This window comes from Bidens hawaiensis, unplaced genomic scaffold (assembly GCF_021521415.1).
Source record: "Bidens hawaiensis isolate Kalapana, Puna unplaced genomic scaffold, B.hawaiensis_p1.1 tig00010738_1, whole genome shotgun sequence".
In the NCBI taxonomy this organism is placed as follows: Eukaryota; Viridiplantae; Streptophyta; class Magnoliopsida; order Asterales; family Asteraceae; genus Bidens; species Bidens hawaiensis.
The window spans coordinates 714,505-739,381 of NW_027491823.1; the positions used below are offsets into that span (position 1 = coordinate 714,505).

The 24,877-nt window shown below is 36.1% G+C and overlaps 4 protein-coding genes across 5 annotated transcripts; 1 reads left to right on the forward strand and 3 right to left on the reverse strand.

Annotated features, from left to right (window-relative positions):
- Nucleotides 1-332: 332 nt before the first annotated feature.
- Nucleotides 333-3,485, forward strand: LOC143536153 (E3 ubiquitin-protein ligase DA2L-like). 2 transcript variants are annotated; one of them, XM_077030209.1, is made up of 8 exons: nt 333-763; nt 891-942; nt 1,035-1,080; nt 1,168-1,249; nt 1,331-1,475; nt 1,575-1,644; nt 2,514-2,580; nt 2,713-3,485. In XM_077030209.1, exons 1-8 carry the CDS (start codon nt 572-574, stop codon nt 3,268-3,270), a joined length of 1,212 nt encoding a protein of 403 aa, XP_076886324.1. In that variant the 5' UTR covers nt 333-571; the 3' UTR covers nt 3,271-3,485. The 2 variants fall into 2 exon arrangements, with proteins under 2 accessions (XP_076886324.1, XP_076886323.1); XM_077030208.1 differs by having other exon boundaries at nt 1,572-1,644; nt 2,713-3,484.
- A 16-nt stretch (nt 3,486-3,501) lies between these two features.
- Nucleotides 3,502-5,383, reverse strand: LOC143536154 (polyphenol oxidase I, chloroplastic-like). Its single transcript, XM_077030210.1, has 2 exons — nt 4,243-5,383; nt 3,502-4,201 (listed from the first exon to the last, which is right to left on the reverse strand). Exons 1-2 carry the CDS (start codon nt 5,373-5,375, stop codon nt 3,502-3,504), a joined length of 1,833 nt encoding a protein of 610 aa, XP_076886325.1. The 5' UTR covers nt 5,376-5,383.
- A 7,526-nt stretch (nt 5,384-12,909) lies between these two features.
- Nucleotides 12,910-13,707, reverse strand: LOC143536168 (uncharacterized). Its single transcript, XM_077030222.1, has one exon. It carries the CDS (start codon nt 13,705-13,707, stop codon nt 12,910-12,912), a length of 798 nt encoding a protein of 265 aa, XP_076886337.1.
- Nucleotides 13,708-21,107: 7,400 nt separating this feature from the next.
- Nucleotides 21,108-24,261, reverse strand: LOC143536125 (gibberellin 2-beta-dioxygenase 1-like). The gene is made up of 3 exons (XM_077030185.1): nt 23,304-24,261; nt 22,604-22,958; nt 21,108-21,380 (listed from the first exon to the last, which is right to left on the reverse strand). The coding sequence occupies exons 1-3, from the start codon at nt 23,678-23,680 to the stop codon at nt 21,129-21,131; spliced, it is 984 nt and encodes a 327-aa protein (XP_076886300.1). The 5' UTR covers nt 23,681-24,261; the 3' UTR covers nt 21,108-21,128.
- Between the last annotated feature and the right edge of the window lie 616 nt (nt 24,262-24,877).

The following is a 24,877-nucleotide window of genomic DNA, read 5'->3' on the forward strand; positions in this document are numbered from 1 at the left end:
CTCAAATTAAAGATAGCTCGTTTTTATGGTGCAATCCGTTATAAAAAATATTAACGTATAAAAAAGTTATGCGTTTAAATTCAGTGGGGGAAGTTGGGTTAAAAGTGAAAATAAAATGTTTATATAGATAAAAGATTAAGGGTCAAAGTTATAATGAATGTTTAAATTTATAAAAGATGCTTAAAGTTAAAGGAACAAAATTGTAAATATGTTTAATGATTTGAAGTTGCACGTGATATTTATCCTTTAAAAGACTAAATTTTTCTTTTTCATTGTAAGTTATGTATTAAATTTTATAAATCCCACATACATTATATATTATATATAGTATTGATAAGTAAAGAAAGTTCTGATCATGTCTCCTCTTCATCTCTACATATCTCTCGATCTTCATACCCTAGACCCACCTTATAATTATATCTATAATAATAATAATAATAATAATAATATCCACCTCACCTAAACACAAACACACACTTTTCATTTCTTTATAAGCTTCAATCAAGAACTTGTATTGTTGTAAATGTTGGATTTTGAAATTAGGGTTTTGTAAATTGGGGGTTTTGGAATAATGGGTAATAAGTTGGGTAGAAGAAGACAAGTGGTGGATGAAAAGTATACAAGGCCTCAAGGGTTGTATCAGCACAAAGATGTAGATCATAAGAAGATTCGGAAGCTTATACTTGATTCAAAGCTTGCACCTTGTTTTCCTGGAGATGATGATTGCAGTTGTGATCTTGAAGAATGCCCTATTTGCTTCTTGGTTTGTGGTTTTCTTTGATTTTATTGGTTAATAATGGTTGTTAGTTATTGAATTAGTTGATAATTAGTTTATTAGTGTTGATTTAAATATGCAAAATTTTAATTATTGAATTTATGATTTTTTTCAGTATTATCCAAGTTTAAATAGATCAAGGTGTTGTACGAAAGGCATTTGCACGGGTAAATAATATTTATCGCGCGTTAGAATTTGTTTGTGAATGTTTATATGGGAATGGTATGAATATATTTTAACATATTTGTTTTTCAAACAGAGTGTTTTTTGCAGATGAAGACGCCGAATTCTACGCGCCCTACGCAGTATCCTTTTGTTTTGTGATTTGGGAAGAGTGGAAATGAAATGATATGTTTATGTTATCTTGTTAATGTTTTCTTGACAATACTAAGATGTCCGTTTTGTAAAACTTTGAACTATGCGGTTGAATATAGAGGTGTGAAGAGTAAAGAGGAAAAGGGTCGGGAGCAAATTGTAAGCGCTAAACTCGTGCAAGATGGTTAATTTTTACTTGTTTTGTACTTTTTTTAATATATTATTTTGGGTTTATTTTAGGAAGAACAAAGGGTGATAGAAGCAAAAATAAGAATGAGACAACAAGAAATTCAAGAAGAAGAGGAAAGAATGGTGAAAAGGCAAGATATGAGTTCTTCAAGCAGGGTTATTGACCCAAGTGATGTTGAATGTTTTTCTGGAGCAGGTATAATTTTAAAATTTTGTAGTATAAATTGGTATTTTGTTAAAATTTTGCGATTTATTATGTTTCAGTTTAGTAAATAAGTTTTTATATGTGCAGCAGCAGCATCTTCTTCTGAAAGTGAGGACATTGATTCTGTTCCAAATCCCTCAATAGTTACCCATTCGAACAGGTGTGAGAATTTTGTTTATATCTGTTTATGTTAAAATTGTGTGTTGAATTTTAGAGTATATTTGAGCTGTTTTATTCTCTTTCCCATGATACATGTCGTGTCCATACTCTGAAAATCGGTGTTATTACTTGATATATATTTCACCTATAATATATAGAAGACCTGGCAAAACGGGCCCTAGGTCAGGTCGGGTTATGGGTAAAAATGGGTCGATTTGAAAAATTGTAACAAATGGCTAAGTTATCAAAGATATAACAGCTATCTTGTCTCAATCCATCAACATCAAAGTCATTGACATCAATAGGCGATAATGACTTGAGATCGTTATGGAATTAACCGAAACACAAGTACAAATGACAAAATTAGGTCCTGCAAGCTGTAGCAGATTGTATGATCGAGTGCTACAAAATAATGGGTGACAATAAATAATCAAGTTCATGAGTAATATATTATCAGTTAAATGAAACTATGGAATATATAATGATATCATGTTTCTCATGAACTTGATTATCTGTTGTTATCCATTTCCTTGTAACATTTAATATATACCTGTTACAGTTTGCAGCACTTGATTTGGCCAATTGTTACTTTGATTTTGATGATTGAGACATGATCTTGCTATCTTTTTCATTCTTTATCCATTTCATATCTTTATTAAATCGACCAGTTTTGACCCGAACCTATTCTGACCCTAATCGTTCTGAGCCGTTACCCTACCCGCTCGTTTTGCAATCAAAAAGAAAAAAAATTGGTGTGTTTTGTAAGTTTAGCAGTTTTCAGACACGACGGTAGGATAAAAGTCAAAAGTAGTCTAAAATCTAAATACTTAATAATATTTATGGTATGTCATATGTGTGGTGTGAATGCAGAGATGATGAGTTTGATCTTGATCCTGAAAACATAATGCTCATGGAAGCAATCTGGTTGTCTTTTCAGGTACTAAAAGACTTTACTTTTAACAAATTTTTGATTATTTACATTCACGCGTACATTTTATACTATTTAACATATATTCATTTTAAGATCTTAGTTGTGTTCAATCGTTCATTATTATTGGTGATTATGCAGGAGAACAACAAGCACAAGCAAAAGCACAAACACAAACAAAAGCAAAAATACCATAACCCTAACCATGGCAATTCCGCCCAATTAGCGAAATACGCAACCGAAGTTCGTGTGTTAGCATCCATGGCCCCACAAGCCTCATCCTCAGCTTCATCCTCATCACCTTCCGGTGGACTTGCATGTGCCATAGCCGCCCTAGCTGAACGCCAGCAAACAGATGAATCATCAACTAATTACGACACTGTAAATCCATCAACATACAACTCGCATCATGACCATACACAAACACAGTTATTATCACTTGATAATTCAGAAGAGTCCGCTGAAACTGGATACGGGTATGATAATAATTTGAGGACAGTAAATGATGATATTAATGATAACGATGATGATTATGTAAACCGAGGTCAATACGCTCAACAGTATGAGGTGGAAAACGGTTACGTTGATACCGGGAGCATAGTTCCCGAGAGCTTTGAAGAGAAAATGATGCTAGCCATGGCGGTTTCTCTGGCAGAGGCTCAAGGTAGGTCTAGTACACCCGAGATCACGTGGGCTTAGTGTGTTTTTAAGGTGTGTGCTGGTATACATGTAAAACAGAAAAAAGATAAGTGTAGATTCTTGGGTAGAGCTTTGAATCATGAAAGCATATTAGACATATAATCCCTGTTTCAGGTTTTAATTCTTGTATGATTGTTGTTAATGGGCTTAGATATGTTACATGGTAGCTTTTGTTTTGGTTATCTATATGGATTCAAATAAACTGAAACTTTTGCAATGAATTTAAATTGCTTAAATTGGAACCAGCTCTATCTTGATGTCGGAAATGGTGAGGTCATCGCGCCCTACCCTTGGCACCAATGCCACAACCGCATACTCGTCTTCTTCTGTGTTTGTATCTTCTAACAACTCTGTTAGCCCGAACCGTGCTGCACTCGACATTAACATTTTGTTCATCCCACTATGCGGAATCTGTGCAAATCCACCCGCGTATTCTGGATCACACGGCGTCACAACTTCACCTTCTTTAACCTTATCATTCACAAACACATCAAACTTCACATACTTCTCACCATCAAATCTTATCCCATTTATCAACAAAACCTCATTTACTTTCGCCTTCTCGTCTGCACTCCGGTTCACAGCTGGCCGCTTCACCTGCACCTTCAGAACCGCGTCTAGAGTCACGGGGAACTTCAACTGGTCAACTGTTTTCACATCTGCGGTCGAGATCGATGCAGCTTGTGAGTTTTTACTTCGTCTGGCGGGCCGGCTCTTGAGCCACGGCCCGCCCGTCTCTTCAAGGTACTTGTACTTGAGATTTTCCATCTTGAAGCAGTCTTTGTTATAGACGCGTACAAGTTCTTCATTCTCGTCATAGAAAACATACGACGCGTTTAACCAATCCGGATCAGTCAGTTCCGTGTGTCCTTTAATACCCAAATTTTTCCATAACGTCCACATACGGTCAACATTCGAGTGGTGCGCGTAGTATAAATTTTTCCATAAATTTGGGTATTAAAGGACACACGGAACAACGGATCATACCCGGACGAGTATAAATTACCCATGTCCTCAAAGTTCGCCTGAGTCGGGTCACCGACCCATCTATGCATCGCGATATGACACCCGGCTTCCACGGACCCGACCGACTTATCACCATTCGCAACAGGTGCATCCCCAGCTACATATTTACCCCCAAAGAAGCTTGTCGTATCCGCACCGTTTCTGACCAAATCACGGTATATGGTACTCAAATTGCACGCGATCTGTATCTCACGCGTGGTGTCGCGTTCCCCGCCACCGAAGTCCAAATCCACGGTTTGTGGCGGGAGATGACGCGCGTCCCGGTAAATGTCAAATAACGGGTTTGGCGGGCCCGTTTTGTTGTCATGAAAGATCTCGGGAATCGTCATTCCCGCGGGGTTGTCCCAGTTCCAGTAAGGTAACGCGAAAGTGGGATCGTTAATCAACTTTCCGAGTATTCTTTCGTAGAAGTAAAGGTACCAACGATGATACGGAAAGAAGAGCCACGAGTTGTGAATCTGGATATCGATATCCGGGAACCCGTTATCGACTTGTGTATAGCCTCCATTGCAATACGCGCAATGGATTTTGGCTTGTTGGAGGAAGCTATGCGGGTGGTCTTCGGGTAAATCCTGCATAGCTTGGATGGCTTTTTTATATTTTTCAACTTGGTCTTTGGACCGGCTATGCGCGGGCCATCTAACCCGTACAGTTTTCTCGTTTGGAAACACGAACGATTTAATTGGTTTTTTAGTACTAGGAGGGCAGCATTTTCGTGTTCTCACCGCGTTTTCTATATCCTTGATGCCAGAATTTGCTTCCTTGCAACTTGATGTGATGTCTGGAGTTGTTATGGGATCGGCTAATGCCGCGGGCATGTTGGTCGCGGTGTAGAGGCCGCCGAGCCCGACTAGTAGGTTTCTTCGGTCTATGTTGGGGATTATTAGTTTGGGATGGCTATGGTTACTGTTATGGTTATGGTTATTATCTGGTGAATGGTTGCATATTATGGACCGGTGGGTTTGGTTGGTGCGAGTCTTGATGGCCAAGGTTCGGTTTGAGATGAATGGTGTGTTGGTTAACTTTGTTGTTGGTTTGGAAGTTAAGGGTGAGGTAGTTGGAAGTATTGAGGATGACATTATTGGTTGTTGAATAGGGTGTTTGTTAAATGCATGTGTTAAGGTTCTATTTATAAGAAGAAGATCCTGTTTTAGTATTTAGGAAGACAATTTAATTTTTTTTTTGAAAATTGACTTTCATTAAAAACAAACACAACCAACGACTATCACCAAGACGGAGAAAGACGCCGAAATCCAAAAACCAAAAACAACAATCACGTTACATCAAATAAACACCATCTTTTCCAATCCACTACCCCTATCTTAGATCTATTTTTGTACCAAAGAAAACCCAAAGATTTTATATCCGCAACCATTTCTACCACCTTAGTGTTCTTGCCTGAAAAAATCTTTTCATTCTTAGCCGGCCAAATCCTCCAACAAGTAATGATGACAATGCCATGAATAATCAATCTCTTGTTCCCCGTCGCACCACCAACCTTATGCACTTCCACCAAATCATTGACATGGAAAACAAAAGATCTAGGGATGTTGCACCATGAACCAATCGCATTCCAAACGGCCATAGAGATGAAACACCCGGTTAACAAGTGCTCGAGCGATTCCTCATTACTCTCACATAAAGCGCAACTATGATCATCACAATGCAAATGACGTCTAGCTAAAGCCTCCTTGGTTGGAAGACTATCCAGAACGGCCCTCCACATAAAAATATTACATTTTTTCGGGACTCAATCGCTCCATTGAAAACCGAAACTCCCAGCATCCACAACGGACCGCACCATCCATCTTTTAATTGACGAAACCTCGAACTCTTTGCAGCTACCAACTGCCCAAGACCATGAATCTTCACGGTCAACCATCACCACCCCTTGAAGGAGATCTTCCAACTCTTGCTTCTCGATCACCTCCTGTTGGGAGCAAGGAGCTCTAAACCAATCCCACACAATGCGACGAGAGAATCCAGTGACCACCAACCGATCTGCTAACAAGACATTTTTATGTTTTTCTACCGCATATAAGGACGGATACTTGTCCATAATCGGCGCCGAACCCAACCACAAATCCATCCAAAACCGAACTTGGCGACCATTCCCAACTGTGGCCCGGATCACTCTATTAAAACCCACACCATCAACCTTAAATTTGTTCCAAAACATAACACAATTCTTCCAAACCCCGGGAACCCCGTTATTAACCGGAGCAAGCCCCCAACCGCGCGAGAACCCGTGAATAGACAACACTACCCTTCTCCACATCGCGTGATGATCATTTAGAAATCTCCCAAGCCATTTAGTAATCAGCGCTTGATTATTAACCTCTAAACGAGCGATACCTAAACCCCCTTCTTTTATAGGTTTGGTGACTACCTCCCAAGCCACCCATGACATCTTCCTCACTTCATCCGAACCACCCCATAAGAACCTTCTCATCAAAGCTTCTAAATCATTGATAACCTTCTTGGGTGCCTTAAAAAGCGAAAAATAATAAGTGGGAAGACTATCCAGCACCGATTTAATAAGGGTTAACCGACCGGAAATAGATAACGAATTAACTTTTCATTTAGAAAGCCTCTTCTTGAACTTGGACACAACCGGTTCCCAATTAACCACCCTATTCATGTTAGCGCCAACCATAATCCCTAGATAAGAAAACAGGATTCTACCAGGCTTACAACCCATGAAACCAGCTTGGATTTCGATCTCACCATCTTCTACACCTACTCCAAATAACACTGATTTATGGAGATTAATCTTTAGCCCCGAACACAAGTAAAATATGCGAAGAATACGTTTCAAGTTATCAAAATTAAAAGAAGACCACTCTCCCATAATCATAGCATCATCCGCATAAAAAAGATGGGATAAAGTAAGACCTTCATTAGGAAGAGTAATACCATGAAACGCACCTATATCACAGGCTTGTTTCAACATACCTGAAAAAGCCTCCATCAGAATAATAAAAAGAAAAGGCGATAGCGGGTCACCTTGACGAATGCCTTTATGACACCCAAATTCGAATGTAGGAGATCCATTAACAAGAACAGATGATCTGGTCGCCAACAAAATACCACTAATCCAATCACACCAGACCGAAGGAAAACCCATCTGAGAAAGAACCGACAACAAGAACTCCCAATTCACATTATCATAGGCTTTATCGAAGTCAATCTTGAACATAAAAATTCTTCTCTCCCTCTTCTTAGCCCACGCAATAACCTCATTAGCCACCAAAGGGCCATCAAGAATATATCTCCCGGATAAGAAAGCCGACTGATGCTCTGAGACAATCTTATTCATAACCGTTTTGAGTCGATTCACTAATACCTTCGACACAGTCTTTAAAATACAACCAATGAGACTTATCGGTCTAAAATCCCCCAAAGATGACGGATTGTTTACCTTAGGAATTAAGGTGATAAAAGACGATCCAACCCCCGAGCAAAAACTTTTAACACTATGAAAATGATCAAGAATATCCGCAAAATCCTTCTCGAACAACTCCCAAAAAAACCGAATGAACCTAAAATTAAAACCATCCGGCCTAGGAGCTTTGTCACTACCGCATTCAATTGACGCCTCGTAAATGTCTTTCCCGATGACATATCGTCGGGACACATTAATTTATTTTTATATTTGATTTTCTTTTATTAAATGTACGTAAAGACGACACAAAAAATAATTACGTATGAAGTAAAATAATTACATACAGAAGTTAACTAGTTACGCACATAAAATCACACAACAAAGATTACACAACTTATAAAATAATCATTCCACCTATGTTAATAATTATGCAACTTATGTTTAAGACTTAATTTGTACGTGAAGCGTCCGTTGTACAATAGCATAACGCTACATATATTGCCAGTAATATAATTAACAATAAGACCATCTATATCAGGGCATTGCCGTTTCAACAATAAAGTCATATTTGGCTTGAAGTGGTAATGCATGAAATAACATTAACCATTACACATATATTTTGCTAAAAAAATAATGATGACGAAAAATGCTATTCAAGGAGCAATAAGCATTACGCATTGTCTAATAAAGCAAACTAAATCACTTTAGATTGTCGGTATGAAATAAAAAAGAAAGTAATGCATGGTGGTATTTTACATATTCTTGTTTTCTAGAAAAGGCAATTTTAAGCTTTTATGTGGTTTTAAGAGATTGGTAGGATGGCTTGTTCTACTAGAAAGTGAAAAGGGAATTGAAGGGTATTTGAGAGTAACAGTGACATTGCACCAATACCAAATTTTTATGATTGGCCTTCAAGGGAAATGCACCATGAGTATTGCATTTTTCTAAGTAAAAAACTTCACCATAATCTAAGCAACCTCAACTCAACCCCTTCTTAGCTACCACTTGCTTTCACCAACCATGAACATTTGGTTTCAATTTCTCTTCTTCTCCCACTAATGGGGTGGCTTCAATCCCTCTTCTCTCCACTCAAGAAGCTTTGGGTTAAACTTCATTCTGCCCACCACAAGAGTATGTTCTTATTACACTTCTTTTGCACTCATTCGCTTTTTTCGCGTTACTTTGTTAACAAAGTATTATCGTTGGTTGGTAAATACTTATTCCTAAATGTTCATCATTTGTAATGTATTTGGCATGCGCATAATGGGAATTATACTTATAACGTGCGAGTTTTTTTTTTTTTCTAATGTAACAACTAACAATGTTAACCGTAAGCGTGCACTTTCAGGTAGAGGGATATACATATTGTACGAAGATGTAAAATCATGTCCATATGAAGATGTGCATGTACTTTGGTCTATATTGGTCGAGTCGACTCATGCACCACCTCATCCACTGGCTTTGCCACCCATACATTGAAGCAACATTCCTCCCGAAGACGATACCGGAGCTAGCATCATGTGTATGTACAAATCTACCTCTTTTCAATCTAGTCTTGTTTTTGTCTCTGAGGTTTTTCGGGAATTGTACTTCAATATTGATTAACTTATATTATTATGATACACTTTATATTATTATGATACACATTTCGCACATTCAATAATTTGCATATTCCACATGATGTTTCTACATTGATCACTAAACAAATTTGGGATTCGATCAACGTTTTATAGACTCGACCGCTTATCTTATCACCAAGCGTTAGCTTTTAGGTTTGAACTCGAATCTCGATCGCTGATTAGGTGTTGTTGATTTGCTTATGATCAGTCACAATGATTATGGTGGTAAATTATAAAAACGTTAAGACTTTCATTTGGCATGTTTATAAAGAAAATCAAAATGAAAGAAATAAAATGATGGTAGTTTGGCAGTTTGTTGTTGGTTTGTCCCAATTTAAAGCAGTTTTTATTTCATTGTCTCTTGTATAGGTCACTGTCTGTAGACATTATTTGAAAAGATTTAACAATTGAGTTTAGTTTAATGATTTAAAATTAAGACTTATTTAAATGTTTTTCTATCTCTGAAACCATGACCTAATGGTCTTGTGGTATGACGTCCACCATTCTAAAATAAAGGTGATAAGTTTGAATCCTTACAAGTGCAAGATCGGGGAGAATTTAGGTGCAAATAAATTTGTTGTTTAGAAGAAAAAAACAAGGGTTAATTTTTACTACTTGCTCGGGTCTTCTGAAATTTCGGAAACAGCTCCTCTCGCCCGATCTCGGGGACCTAATATCAACAACGGTAGTGCAGAAAGTTTTTGGGCAAACATATCAACAACGGTAGGGCAGAAAGTTTTGGGGCAAACCCTTTATATGATTTCGGGTCATTTAGGGTATGCGCAACTTTAACTCTAATCATGTCGAACTTCACATTAAGGGTTTCATGTAGAGGTGTTAAAAAAAACGGTTTGGGACCGGTTTTAGGCAAACTGAACCGAACCGGTTTGGGTTTAAAACCGGTTTCATCCACCGGTTTCCAAACGACCCAAACCCTCAGTTTCAAGACCGGTTCTCTTTCAAATATATCAAACCGGTTTTAAAACCGAAATGGTTTGAGAAAAACATGTTTGAAACCGGTTTATAAACTGAACCGGTTTGAGTCAAACCGGTTTTGACCAGTTGTTGACCAAACCGGTTCGGTTTGGGTTTAAAACCGGTTTTGTACACCTCTAGTTTCATGTATGGGCTCTAACCACCTATCAATTTGGGCTTTATATAGATCAATATCATTTTCATCAAAATAATGGGCCACACACTATATCAGCTTCATTATAACCCACGGATTAGATTATTTCTCATTTGATTATTTTTGTTTAATCTATACTATATATAATGAGGGAAAGATGGGTAAATTAAGACGGTGGTTTTTTAAGGGAATTACAAACATTCAAGCATATGATACAACCTAAAATGAGGACAAATATGTCATTTTAACATTAAATCTCACCTTTCATTATTTTCCAAAATAGTTACAAAAATGTCCCTTTAACTTTAATCATATTTTACAAATTTAAGAAATAATTATAACTTTGTTCCTTTATCTTTTAACTATTTATTCTTCATAATTTCATTTTTAACCCAAATACCCCAACGATTTTTAAACAGTTATAACTTTTTCATACGTTAATATTATTTTTTAAAAATTGCACCATAAAAACGAGCATTTAATCTCTTTAATTTGAGTATGATATTGTCATAGTTTCTTTTCAGTTAATTTTTTTTACATATAGCCGTTTGTCGTCCGGTTTTAATGGTCTTAAATTAAACCATGAGCCAAGCCAATTATTAACGGCTTTTGGTCGCCAAATCTGAAACTAAACCGTTGAAAATTACCCAACAAAATCCATTAACAATGGTTAGGTTCCGTTTCGTTTGTACTTCGATATTAAAATAAGTTTAAAATAAGAACTATGAATCTACATATACCAATAAATGGTTTCACAGTTACAAACGAAACGACGAACACCCATAAATCCATAATGTAATTACCAATGTCCGTATTCCCCGCTGCATCGCGCGGGTACCCATCTAGTTTCCTTAAATAAGAGAGAGAAAATAGAATTTTGGTAATTAGATTAATAAGTATTCTAAGGGGGGAACGTTAGAGAATTATTATTAGTTAGGTTTATTAAGGCCATGTGTAGTGGGCGGGGGTTGGGGGCGAAATGGGGCGAGGAACGGCGCAAACACCGCCCCCCCCCCCCCCGGGCGATATTTGGGTGATTTGGGGCGGGGGTGAGGTGATGTTGTCGCCGACGAGAGAGGGAAATAATAAAAATAATAATAATGTTATATTATATGTTGTGTGTATATATATATGTATATGTATATATGTTGTGTGATATATATGTATATGTATAGGTATATGTATATGTATATGTATATATGTTGTGTGTGTATATAAATGTATATGCAAAATGAATCCTAGAAACAACCCGAACCAACCGAACCACCCATTCCCTCCTTTCGGTCAACACCATGGTTCGCAAAACCAACCGAACGTGAACTTACAACGAAACCCGATGAACCTCAACCGAGCTATCCGTTTCAATTTCCCGACCTAAACCTAAACATGTACGCCAACCGAGCTATATGTTTTTTTTATATTTTTATTTATGTATTTTTTTTAGTTATGTATTTTTTGTATTTCTTTTTAATTTTAATGCATTTTTATTTCATTATTTTAATAAATTGATTTTTATTTGATTAGTTTAATTATAAAAAGAAAATAATAAAAAGGAAAATTGGATTTCAATAATCCCAACTATTAAGTATTAGCCACTAATAATCACTACTAACAATGTGACCGATGATAATCCTAACTTTCAATGTTGTTACCAATAACAATCCAGCTCTAACAATTCACTAACTCCGTTAGTTATTTTCTTTTAAGTTGTTGTGAAATAACCAAAATTCCCCTATTTGTAAATAAAAATAGAGCTAATTAAAAACAAAAGCTAAAACCACAACCATCCACCCTTCTTCCTCATTAACCGGAGTAAGGGTTTTCCGGCCACCTTCAACCGCCGACACAAATCTGAGTGCCGCCCCTGTCCATCTCCAACTAGAATCACAAACACCAGAACACAAATCTGAACCCCACACACACCCCTCCATTACCACCGAAGCTAGTCACCACCGCCCCTCGTTTTTCCGGCCACGGTAGATCCACACTCCAACGACCACATCGGCGAATCCCTCACTCCCGGTCTCGTTCTCCGCCATTTTCCAATTAACCACCATCCCCCTTGTCTTTCCGATAAGAATCTAGGAAAAAATGATGTAGAGACAGAGAGATCTGAGCGGTGGTGTAAAGTAAATCGTCGGCAACCGTCTGTTTCTAAACACGGCAAACTTAGCAGTGGTGTGGTGTAAAGCTCGAACACCGCTGAGAGGAGATAGACAAATAAGGGTGCTTGTACCTTCCTTCACTCGCCGGAAAAGTATCGTAGGAGAAGAAGTGACTGTGGTTGGTAAAGACAACCAAATGCAAATCTACGGTGGTGTTAGGTTTTTTAAGGTTTTTTTATTAATTATATTTTTGATTGTATTTTTTGTTTTGAAAGGCCAATATGATAAAAATCAAAAAAGGGCGACTTGTAAGTTACAATAGCCAATACAAAGTGACAACAAGAATAAGAAGAAACAAGCAAAACAACCAAACAATTACATAGGAAAGTTAACAAAATTGAACATGTACCAATCTTCCCAATCGACACTTGATCTTCGACTCCGATTCACGACCCATAAGAAAGAGGCTGCTTTGATATCCATCGCCACCTTGTCCACTAATATTGGTATATTTTTGAATGTTTTGCCATTCCTCGTTTTCCAAATCAACCAACACGTCACCATATAGATAGCTTGTATTATCATGCATTCGTCCTTTTTCCTTTTGAGTTTCATCGGGTAATCCAGTAGCTCCTTCACCGAATCAAAGTCAGGCAGGCTTGGTACCTTAACCCAGCTATGGATAATTGACCAAATCCGTTTGGCCACACGACAATGTAACATTAAATGTTCCGATGATTCAGAGAATAACCCACAAAGAGCACAAATGTCATCTCCCAAGTTTATACCTCTAACTAATAATGCCTTTTTTGTGGATATTCTATCAAGTAATAATCTCCATATGAAACAATTAACCTTGATTGGTACCAAGTTCAACCAGAAGTTTGTCTCGACCACCGGGTACGTTACGTTATCGAGCTCCCATCTTAAGCTTTTAACTGTGAAGATATATTCATTACCCGAACCTTCTTTCCACAACCAAGTATCCGGGCACGTATACATAATAACCGAGGATAACACTTCAGTACATCTCATCACTTGTGCCTTGAGCTCGCGAGATTTAGGTTCAACTTTCCACCTCCATAACCATCTAGTTTCGTTATTAACCGAGCAGTAGCAATCTTTGACCAAAACTGCTTTGTGTTTTTCCAAAGCAAACAAAGAAGGAAACATGTTTTTTAACTGAAAATCACCTGCCCATCAATCTAACCAGAACTGAGTCTTGTCTCCCATACCCAATTTCACCCATAACTTATCTAAAATCGGCTGCCAATTTTTTGTTAGACCCATACTGGCCCCTACCGGTAATCCTAAGTGAATCGGCTGCCAATCTTGATTGTTAGTAAGGGTATTTTGGTAATTTCACGCTAATTTAAAAGGAAATAACTAACGGAGTTAATGAATTGTTAGAGCGGGATTATTATTGGTAACAACATTGAAAGTTTGGATTATCAACGGTCACATTGTTAGTAGAGATTATTGATGGCCAATGGTTAATAGTTTGGATTATTGAAATCCAATTTTCCTAATAAAAAAAGACACTGTGGGCCCAACTTGTAACCCTTACATCATTACACTCAAAAACAAATTTTCACTCCATGCTGACTGGGCACCACGTGTCATAATTCGCCCCTAATTGTAGCTCATTCACTACACATGGCCTAATGTTTGGTAGAATTGTTAGTAGTGATCCCTAGTTAGTTTTCTATATATTAATGTTTCGTTACTTCGTAAATTGTGATTGTCAATTTGTCATCATATAATATATAATACCTATTTCGGTCGGAAAAATTGAACCCAATTTTTGTAGGAAATTAGTTGCAAAGAAACTTGGTAGGAAATTAGTAGTAAAATCCTTTTGTAGGAAATTGACCGCAAAAAACATTGGTGAAAAGTTGGCCCTAGAAAATCTTTGGTAAAAAATGGCCACAAAAAACTTTGGTAGGAATAATTTGGCAAAACACTTTGGTAGGAAAATGGTCAAAAAATATGGTAGAAAATGCTTGTAAAAAAGTTTTCCGTAACTTAATTTCCGATAAAATCATTTGGTCTAGAATATGCTGGTAATTGTCATTTCTTTACAAATTTCCTAACAAAAGCCCGATGTAGGAAATGACCTAGTTTTCTAGTAGTGATGTATGCATATATGTAAATATACACACATACATACATATGCATACAAAGATACAAACATATACACAAAGAGATCTAAATAGTTACATGTACACGTAAACAAATAATAATAACAAAAATATTAACAATAATAATAAGTGTAAAAACAGAAAATTAATAAAAAAATATATATTAAAATATATAAAAGTAATACCAAAATTGACATGGAAGGAGCTAATTAAACAGAATTTGCTATAGTTGCACCAAGGTGAGGTTACGGTCAATGATAAGAGTTTGTGCAAAGACAGTGTTAAAGTTGACTTTTAGAGAATGTCATTTTTGGGTCTTAGCTTCAGGATTTAAATTCTCCAATATTTTAGGTAGATTTGTGATTGTCTTTTTGTTTTTATAATTTATTTTGTTTGTATTTACTATGAGAGCATTTTTAATGGGAGATTTTCAAAGCATATCATGTCCTATTTGAAGGAAAGAGAAGATCTAGGTGGAGGAGAAGTGTGCCAAGTGGAGGAGAGATTGAAGGAATTGCATTGTACGGTTCTTTGAAGAAAAAGAGATGAGAGAGGGGGGAGAGAAGATGGGTTTGTGTGGGGTTAGTAATTGAGTAGGAAAGAGATAAGTGGTTTGTGTTTCAAACCTCTTTATAACATTGGAGATGCCTTGACACGCCTCACACTATGTTTTGTTATTGGTATATGTATGTTTGTATATTGTCTGATTTGGAGTTGATTGGTTTTTTCTAGAAACAGTCTCTCTATCTTCATGTATAGAGGTAAGGTTTGTTCACATCACACCCTCCCAGGCCGGTTCCGAGAAGACAAAAAATATTTTAGGCCTAAAGTAATATGAGTATTTTGTTGAGTTTAAACAATTTAATTTTTAAATGGACATACTTGGTTACGTTTTGGGTTGTGTAAAAACTATTATATATAAATAGACTTAAACATGTGTCTAATGATACTAAAACCTACAACCTTTTGGTTGGGAGTCATACCCGTTTGTTAGTTTGCACATAAGCCAAGCTAGTTATTATGTAGTTGAGTTTAAACAATGAATATACCTATTGTTTTTCATTAAAATACATATCAATTTTAAAAATAAAAAATAATAATTCGAGCTTAGCGGAGTGTCGGGCCAAGGGCCATCGACCACCCAGTCGGCCATGCACCCTCCCCATATCCTACCAATAACTTTTGCTATATGTAGGATTTACTGAACACGGTTATTTGTTGTATAAAAATAATACCAACGCAATACATTCGGCCGGAAAAGGGTCAGATTTTAACACCATTAGGAGGAAAATTATATACACATAATACTCATGGATATTTTAAATATACAATCCACTTTGATTCTATATATAAAAGGTTGAACACGCACATATATAGTACATTTTAACTTTTTTCAACATGTCGTTACTTGTATGCTAGCTATTAGAGAGTTGAGTAACACCCATCCATACCATATAGATCAATATATCAGCATATGTTTCCAAACGAAAGGCTGCACATCTTATTAATATACGCTTTCTAGAACCGCCCATAAACTGTACAAAGTGCTGCCATTGTCAAAGGGCATGATGGTGAAGTTGATGGTCCATAGCATGACCGACCAAGGTAGAGGTGCACAAATCGGGTTCAACTGGAAAACCCGAACCGGTTTGAAACCGGTTTTTTCACACCGGATTGTAAAATGGCACCGGTTCCAATCAAGAACCGGTTCGGTTCCCGACCCGAACCGATGCCCAGATATGCTAACTTTTAAGAACCGGGTAGGGTATGAACCGGAACCGGTTTTTACGTAAAAACCGGTTCCACCGGTTTTTTTTGAAATTTAAATATCATAGCCGTTAGGAACCGGTTCCAACGGCTATATAGCCGTTTTTGACCGTTGGAACCGGTTTTTTAACTATAAATAGGTTATTTTTTTACTCTAAATAGCAAGGTTTGTTTGTGTACTTGTTAAACCACTTCCAAAACTATAAAACACACTCCAAACCACAATTAACCTTAAACCGACAACAAATGGCAACTAATGATGACGTTGTTATGGCGATCGAAACAACAAGATGCCCCGATGTTTGGGTTCATTATGATTTGTGTCTCATGACCGACTCACATGAGTTGGCACGTTGCAAATATTGCTCGAAGTTTCTTAAAGCAGGGTCCAACTCGACATTACGAAAACATACGAATAAGTATTGTCGAGAGAAAAGAAGTTTGGAAGCTAAAAAAACGGAAGTGGGAGAGTCGTCCGGCTCTACAACCCAAAAATAAGTATTCCCGGATTAAAACGACGGACTTTGTTTTTTATGTTTTAGTTGTTATGTTTAGTATCGTTTATGTTTTAATAATGTTTATAATAGTTATTTTTTAAATAAATAAAATGTTCGTCGTTATTAAAAAAGTAACAAAAATTAATCATAAGTAACAAAAGTAATTATAATAAAACAAATCAAAACTAAATATTAGTTAAACAAGTTACAAATAATTTTACCAAAACAAATAATTACAACTCTTCTTCGTCTTCATTCTCGTCTTCACCCTCGTCTTCGTTATCGGAAGAAACCCCGTCCTCCGCCTCCTCATCATGAATATGACGCTCTATTGGTATTTCGTCTTCAAAGTTCGCCTTGTGTTGTACACGATCCACCGCATCCAAATGGTCCTTTAGGCAAATGCAAACCTCTAGAGACTCGGGAGTTAGTTTTGTTCTTCGCATAGATAACACCCTCCCACTAAGAGAAAAAACCGATTCGGAAGCAACCGTTGAGGCTTGTACGGCAAGCAAATCACGAGCCATGGCGGATAGAATGGGAAATTCGTTTTGTTTACCTTTCCACCAAGCCAACAAATCAATATTGCGAATTTCGTCGACCGTTGCGCCCTCAACATAGTTTGCTCCACTATATCGACCAAGTTCGCTACTTGGTGTGTTTCCTCTTTGCCTCTTAGATGCCGATTCACGAATCCCATTCATCAAGTTTATAAGTGGGTCATTGCACGGCCTACTAGTTGTTGTTTTTTTCACAAAAGACGATCTCGTGCTTGGACCATACATTTGAAAATAATGGTCATAAAGGTCTTGAAGGTTTTTCTTGAACTTGTCCTTCACTTCCGTCGACAACTTCGGGTCGATCTCGTGCATACCTAAGTTGTCGAATATTTCCTCAATCGTTGTTTCAACCCCATTAACATTCCAATAGGGGTTTAATGCGGCGGCACAAGTAAAGACCGGCGGTATGTTTTCAAAATATTTTATGAATTTTTCTTTCATCACCGCAACAATATTCTTGAAGAGTTTGTTCTTCTCCGCAGAGCTTTTAAAAACACAAGACATATAGTACAATTCTTGCAAAACCCAACAACTAGTAGGGTAATAGACTCCCGATAATTTTGTTGTTGACTTTTTGAACACGTCAAGATACTCCAACAAATAACCGACTTGGACCCAAACACTTTCCGAAAACATATCGGCCTCGCGTTCTTCAACAAGATTGTTATGAAAAGCTTGTAAAGTTTGGCGTTGGGCAAAAGCACACTTTAACATATGACAAGTTGACTTCCAACGGGTTGGAACGTCCCAATTCGGCCCCAAATACTTTCTTTCAACCGACTTGCAATAGTTCTTATATTCAAGATGTCTTCTTTTACCACTTTTGAAGACATCTTGTAACATAAGTCTAAAGTATTTTAAATCATCACAAATGTTTTCATTGTCAAGACCTATTTGAACAACCAAGTCGATGATATGTGCAACACATCGGACATGAAAAAAATCCCCGAAACAAGGTGGTGAATATTTAACGATAAATTTTTCAGCCGCCTTAGTATTGTTTGAAGCGTTGTCAAACGAAATCGAAAATATTTTATTTCTCAAGTTGTAAGTCGTTATAACTTCATCAAGTAATTCAAACAATTTTTCGGCGGTATGTGGGAACGGGAAGTTTTCAAAAGCGATGGTACGTTTCATCAATTACCATGTCACCGGATCAACCCAATGAGCGGTGAAACATATGTATGATTCGGGCAACCCGTGTGGTGCCGACCAAACATCGGTAGTTAAACTAACCATGGCTTCTAAAGAATGAAAAGACTCGATTAACTCTTTTTTAGCACACTCCCACAACCTGATACAATGACGTCTTAAGGTAGTACGACTTACATGTGTGTATATCGGTTGTAGAGTTTCGCGAATCAACGACGTCAACTCCGGGTCATCAAAGTGGTTAAACGGCAAACCTCGTTGAATAACGAACTTTGCCATTCTATCTTGAACTTGAGTCGTGTTGTAACAAAATAGTGTACCATCTTTACCCAAGTCAATTTGATCGGTCGCGCCAATCCCTTTCAACGCCTTGCAATATGGCTTCTCGATGTGCTTTCTTAAAGTAGAGTTGGAATCGTGCTTTAATATTGAACCACATAGTTTGCAACGAGCCTTTTGATAACATTCGTCATCCACAATCAAATCCCAATTCTTCCATATGTCTTGGTTGCGGTTATGGTTGACTACCGTAACAACCCTTGGGTCCTCCATAACAGGAACGGGGGCAACAAAAACACTCTTCTTAGCCTTCTTGTTAGTTTTTTTGATGGGTGCCATAATAATATTTAGTTGGATGGTCGGGTAACGGAACGGGTTTGCTAAAGGAGTAGTATTTTAGTTTGTTTTTGAGTTTGGTGGTGAAATTAGTGGTGGAAAACAAGTTATATATAGGTTCGGGCATCAAAAACCGGTTCCAACGGCTATATTACCGTTGGAACCGGTTCCAACGGATCTATTGTCTCTCGAAAACCGGTTCCAACGGCTATATTACCGTTGGAACCGGTTCCAACGGCTACTTTGACTTTTGTTTGACTCTTCAAAAAAAACCCGCCGGAACCGGTTTTTCCGGGTACGAACCGAACCGGTTACAATTAAGAACCAGGTTGGAACTGATACTAACATACAAATATGAGAACCGGGTACGATTTTCGGGTACAAAAATACCCAAACCGGGTATTGTACCAACCGGGTTGGAACTGGAACCGGTTCCGGTTCGGTTCCACCAGTTAGGTTCCGGAACCGGTTTTTTTGTGCACGTCTAGACCAAGGTAGAAAGGTAGATAAACGTAAGACACACAACACCCTGGCCCAATTCAATTAATAACAAGTGTGGGCCGAAATATAATCGAACAGTTATGTGTTGTTGCATGTTTCTTCATATATATTGATCGAGAATTTCATATTATATATACAAAATTGTGAAACATCATATATATCTAGTTGTTCATACTTAAATATCATTATGTCTGTACAATCTAGATAAAATATCACATGTATTCATTTCATTAAAAAAAATTGAAATTTTCATATCTACCTATTTTTAACCTTAGAATTTTAAATTCCTCCATAATGATTTTTTTAATATGAGATTTACACATTTTATTGTAAGCAAACGATTTTTAAACTTCTTACTTTTATAAAACTTTGTTTCAAATTTCTTTTGCATTCTGTTTATAAACTAATTCAAGTTTAGACTTTGTTTATAAAGTTCAGTTATGAACTTTGGAATTTGGAATTGAACTGACGTGAATATACGAACTCAAATAATGCATATATGTTATAAGCGTATGACATGTTTTAAAATTTCCTCAGATTAAGTTATAAGTTTGTGTTTTCTTTTCTCATAACTTGGGTTGTTTGAATCAACCCAAAATACATATTGAATTTGAATCGTAGAGCTAATACTAATTTGATAAGATCAGGGTCTGAATTCACCTTAAAATATCTACCTTGTGCACACGGTTCTAACCATTCAAGACTCTCGAGAATCAACTTAATAAAATACTTAACGAGTAAGTAACAACGCACCTTAATATATACTTTAAATCAATAAAATGCATATTACTAGTAAATAATAAAAGTTTACCAACTACGTTTAAAAATTTAAAAATAATCAGCATGGCTTTAAATTTGTCTACACAAGTTAAAATACATATTTAATTTATGATTATTTTTGTTTTTCTGTTTATTTAATTTCAATAGATTCTTCTTTGCTATTTTCTTGGTTATGTTCACTTTATTATTTGTCCAATTGGTTCCTTCGTATATGATTTATGAATGGTGTAAAGAAAGCTTTAAAAAAGGTTAAAAATGACTTTCTTCGATTGGGTAAATTTCATATCTAAAAATATATATATTATTGATAAGTACATACAACTTGTAAGGTTAAACATGGGTAAATATAAAGCTTTTAAACCTCAGAAAAACTAGTCATTTTTTTATTTAATGGGTAAATATAACTTTAACTACTATTAAATGCGTATATATGTACTAAAAATTTGAATCATGTATATACAAAATAAATCATAAGTTTATAATGGTATATATGAAATTCTCCGTTTCTTAATAATACCGTAACTACATGTCGTATTTTAAATCAAATTGAAGGAAATAACACATAACAAAATGTAAAAGCCCTAAGGTGCGGTGATTTTTTCAAACAAGCCGAGCCTATTATCAGATAATCTTGACTTGTATGCGGAATTCTTGTATTCGAACCAAGTGAACTCCTTGTACAAGCTACGTTCCTCTCCTTGCATGAGTGATGGTAATGGTGCTATTTTTTCACTCAATGGTGGTCCACCAAAATATATCATCGACACTCTACTCTTGGTACCGTTTGCCACCACCCTATGCTTCACACTCTTGAATCTTCCATTGGTCATCACCTAAGTCCAAAGCAATTTTAGTCACAATTTAACCATTTTATTATATAACCCTTATCCAAAAAAAAAAGAAAAAAAAGAGAATAGATCCTTTGAAATATATATTCTTTGAGAAGAAATTTAATTTTATTATTTTTACAATCAAAATTAATTGGCACACGACAAAAGAATATCTTTAATTTACAAGCTTTATGTCACCTTAGTGAGGAAAAGTCATAATTTAAAAGCTTTTAGGTTTTTTTACAAATTAATATTTTACAGAAAATGTAAAATTTTAAGTAATTTAAGTTTACTAGGGTGTTCATGGTCCGATATTGACGGCTTTAAATATTAAAGGTTCTATTTTGATAGCCAAAAAACGTTGCTAACGGTTTCACCTAAAAAGCCATAAAATAACAAACCGGACCAAGCACGAGAATGCGAGATATTATCTACTTTATATTTGTATGTACTATCATAAATTTATACAAAAATACAAACTCATATCCGCTGTTTAAAAAGAGGAACGCACATATGTGAAAAGCAGACTTAAAAAAACATCATCACATGTAACAAGAAAGAGTGAACATTGAGTAATTAATTACATTCAGCCGCATTAACGATAATGGCGAACATAAAATATTTTTTTATACATTTCATCAAACTTTTATGTTAAAAATCTATTTTGTAATCGGTTTTGATAAGCCCAACACTATAGTTATATTATTATTTAAAAAAACATGATTATGACTTTAGAATAAGAAGTTACTTGTTGGACTTGAGAAAAAGATTGATTTGACTAAGGAAACAGAAAGCACGATAGGAAAATCTACATAGATTCATTCGACCAGTTTCTTCGTGTTTTGTAGTTGGTTAAAATCAATCTAACCAACACATGTAATCGCAAATTAAAACTTGTACAATACTCTTGTAGTTGGTTAAAATCAATCTAACCAACACATGTAATCGCAAATTAAAACTTGTACAATACTCAGGTCAGTGTTTTTAATTAGTTAAAGCGTAACGTCAGTCTTAAGCTAGTACACCCTTGGCTAGCGCGTTTTAAGTTAACTAACGATAACTAACATTAGCCTTAAATTGATTTTTTTAAAAAGAATGGCCCCACACAAAATCCTTCATAACAACACTCATTAATACCTACCGCCTATCGGGTGTTATGGAGCCTATGTGTCAATGAAAACGTCCGAGGCATTGGTCAACAACGCACAATGCTAATATCTTACTACCTGTAACGAATCACCAACATTGATGAAGAAAGACTCGGAATCCGGAGGAACAGACATCCAACTTCCATCTCTTAGAAATATTTCAAGCCCGGCCGCGTTGTTGGATCGCAAAACGGATATTATTTGCGGGTCGGTGTGCTCGCCGAACCCGACAAATTTCCGGTCGTCTTTTGCATGTTCTTGAAACTCCGGAAACGGTGGGTAGTGATTTAGTCGAAAAACAGAGTCACTATTTTCATCCATCAACAACTTACTAAAAACATTTCTTGGTTGTAATTTCATTTCATCCGCTAGTAATTCCATAATTTCACATGCCATGTGTCTAACCAATGTCACATAATCATTAAAAACGCCCCTTGCAACAAAAACAAAGTAATTAGAATAATAAAAAGCCCGTAAAATATTATGCATTATTAATCAGCTAATTATATAAATAGTTAATACAAAAAGAATAATTTAACAGAAAAATTAATATTAAAAGAAAGTCGTCGTTCTAAAAAAACAGAAAAGGTAATATTATGCATTATTAATCAGCTAATTATATAAATAGTTAATACAATAAGAATAATTTAACAGAAAAGTTAACATAAAAGGAAAGTCGTCGTTCTAAAAAAAGAAAACGCAACAACCTGCTCTGATACTATATAGAATATTTTATTTTTGATAATCATAAAAAGGTGTAAATAAGCAGAGTTTTTACCGAAAATTATCCGGGTAAACGGATTCGGGTTTGGTGTTGAGAAGAAGATATTCGACCCAACCCACATCACCATTTTTACCAATGCTTTTGTTACCATAACCGAACGGGTTGGGTGGGCCGGATTTCTCTTTAACAGAAAGCGGAGAATCGAAGAACTTGACGGCTTCGGATTCGAGTTTATTAATGAACTTTGAGGGAACTCCGTGATTAACAACCTTAAAGAATCCGAAGTCTTGACATGCTTTAACGAGGTGGTGTTTTGATTCGGGTTTGGAGAGGTCAATGAGAGGGATGTCGGGTATGATTAATGGGGTTGTGTTTGGTTTTGATGGTTTCACGAAGAACTGTTCCATTGGAGGATTTGTTAGAGCCACCATGGTTGAAAGTTGATGAAGATTGAAGGCTTTGTGTGTTGTGTTTATGAAGAGTGAAATGAGAGGGGTTTATATAGCGATATTACATACACATGCTATGGTTATTGTAGGGATGTTTCTAGGCTAGAGAGATATAATCAATCTAGTGGAGTTTGGCCCATTTAATAAAAAAATCAGTTAACAACTTTTACGTAGTGTTTGCTAATTTGTTAGAGAAAGAGATTAAGGTAGATGGTTAATTGCCGAGTGTAAACGAGTCAAGTACTTTGTGATATATATTTGCTAATTTGGTAGGTAAAGAGATTGAGGTAGATGGTTAATTGACGAGTGTAAACGAGTCAAGTCCTTTATGATATATTTGCTAATTTGGTAGAGAAAGAGATTGAGGTAGATGGTTAATTGACGAGTGTAAACGAGTCAAGTCCTTCGTGATATATTGATTATTGAACCGCTAAAACTTTGAATCAGATGAGCATAAACGTGCTAGATTCTATAAATAAACTTGTTCAACAAATGAGTCCGAGCTCGAGTTGGTTCACCTCAGCGAGCCTAAACACACCAATTGATAATTATTTATATAACTTTTGGTTAATATTATATATAGTAAAAATAGACAATAATTATTCTAACATATAAAAATATGATAATATAACTAAATAATATAATTATATATATATATATATACACGTGTGTGTAGTATTTTTAACATCAATTCGTAGAATTACAAATGATAAATACATCAAAACCTACACCTTCGGGAATTGAGCCCCAACCATCTAGCTATGGGCCATGCCATTTAACCACCACAACGTATATAAGTTTAGTAACAAATAACATATGAGTAGCGCCCTAACCAAACTCAAGCTTGAAAAACTACTCAAGTTAAAAGATCGAGTATTTGACATAAAGCTTTAAACAAGCAAAGCTCGAGCACAGTTGAATTTGTTTTGTATTAAACATTCATGATGTATTTCTTTCATACAATAAGTTTTATACTTCAAGCTTGTTTCGTATTTGAAGCTTTTCACTACTCTATCTCTATAATATTGAACATCCTTGCAAGTAAAGTAAACAGTAATTTTATTTCTTTTAATTACTTTATCGAGTAATTTATAGGATTAAACTATAAAAAGACCACGTTGCAAATCCATCTTAATATTAAATTTGGCTTGTCGGGAGACCCAACGAATCTTGGGAACA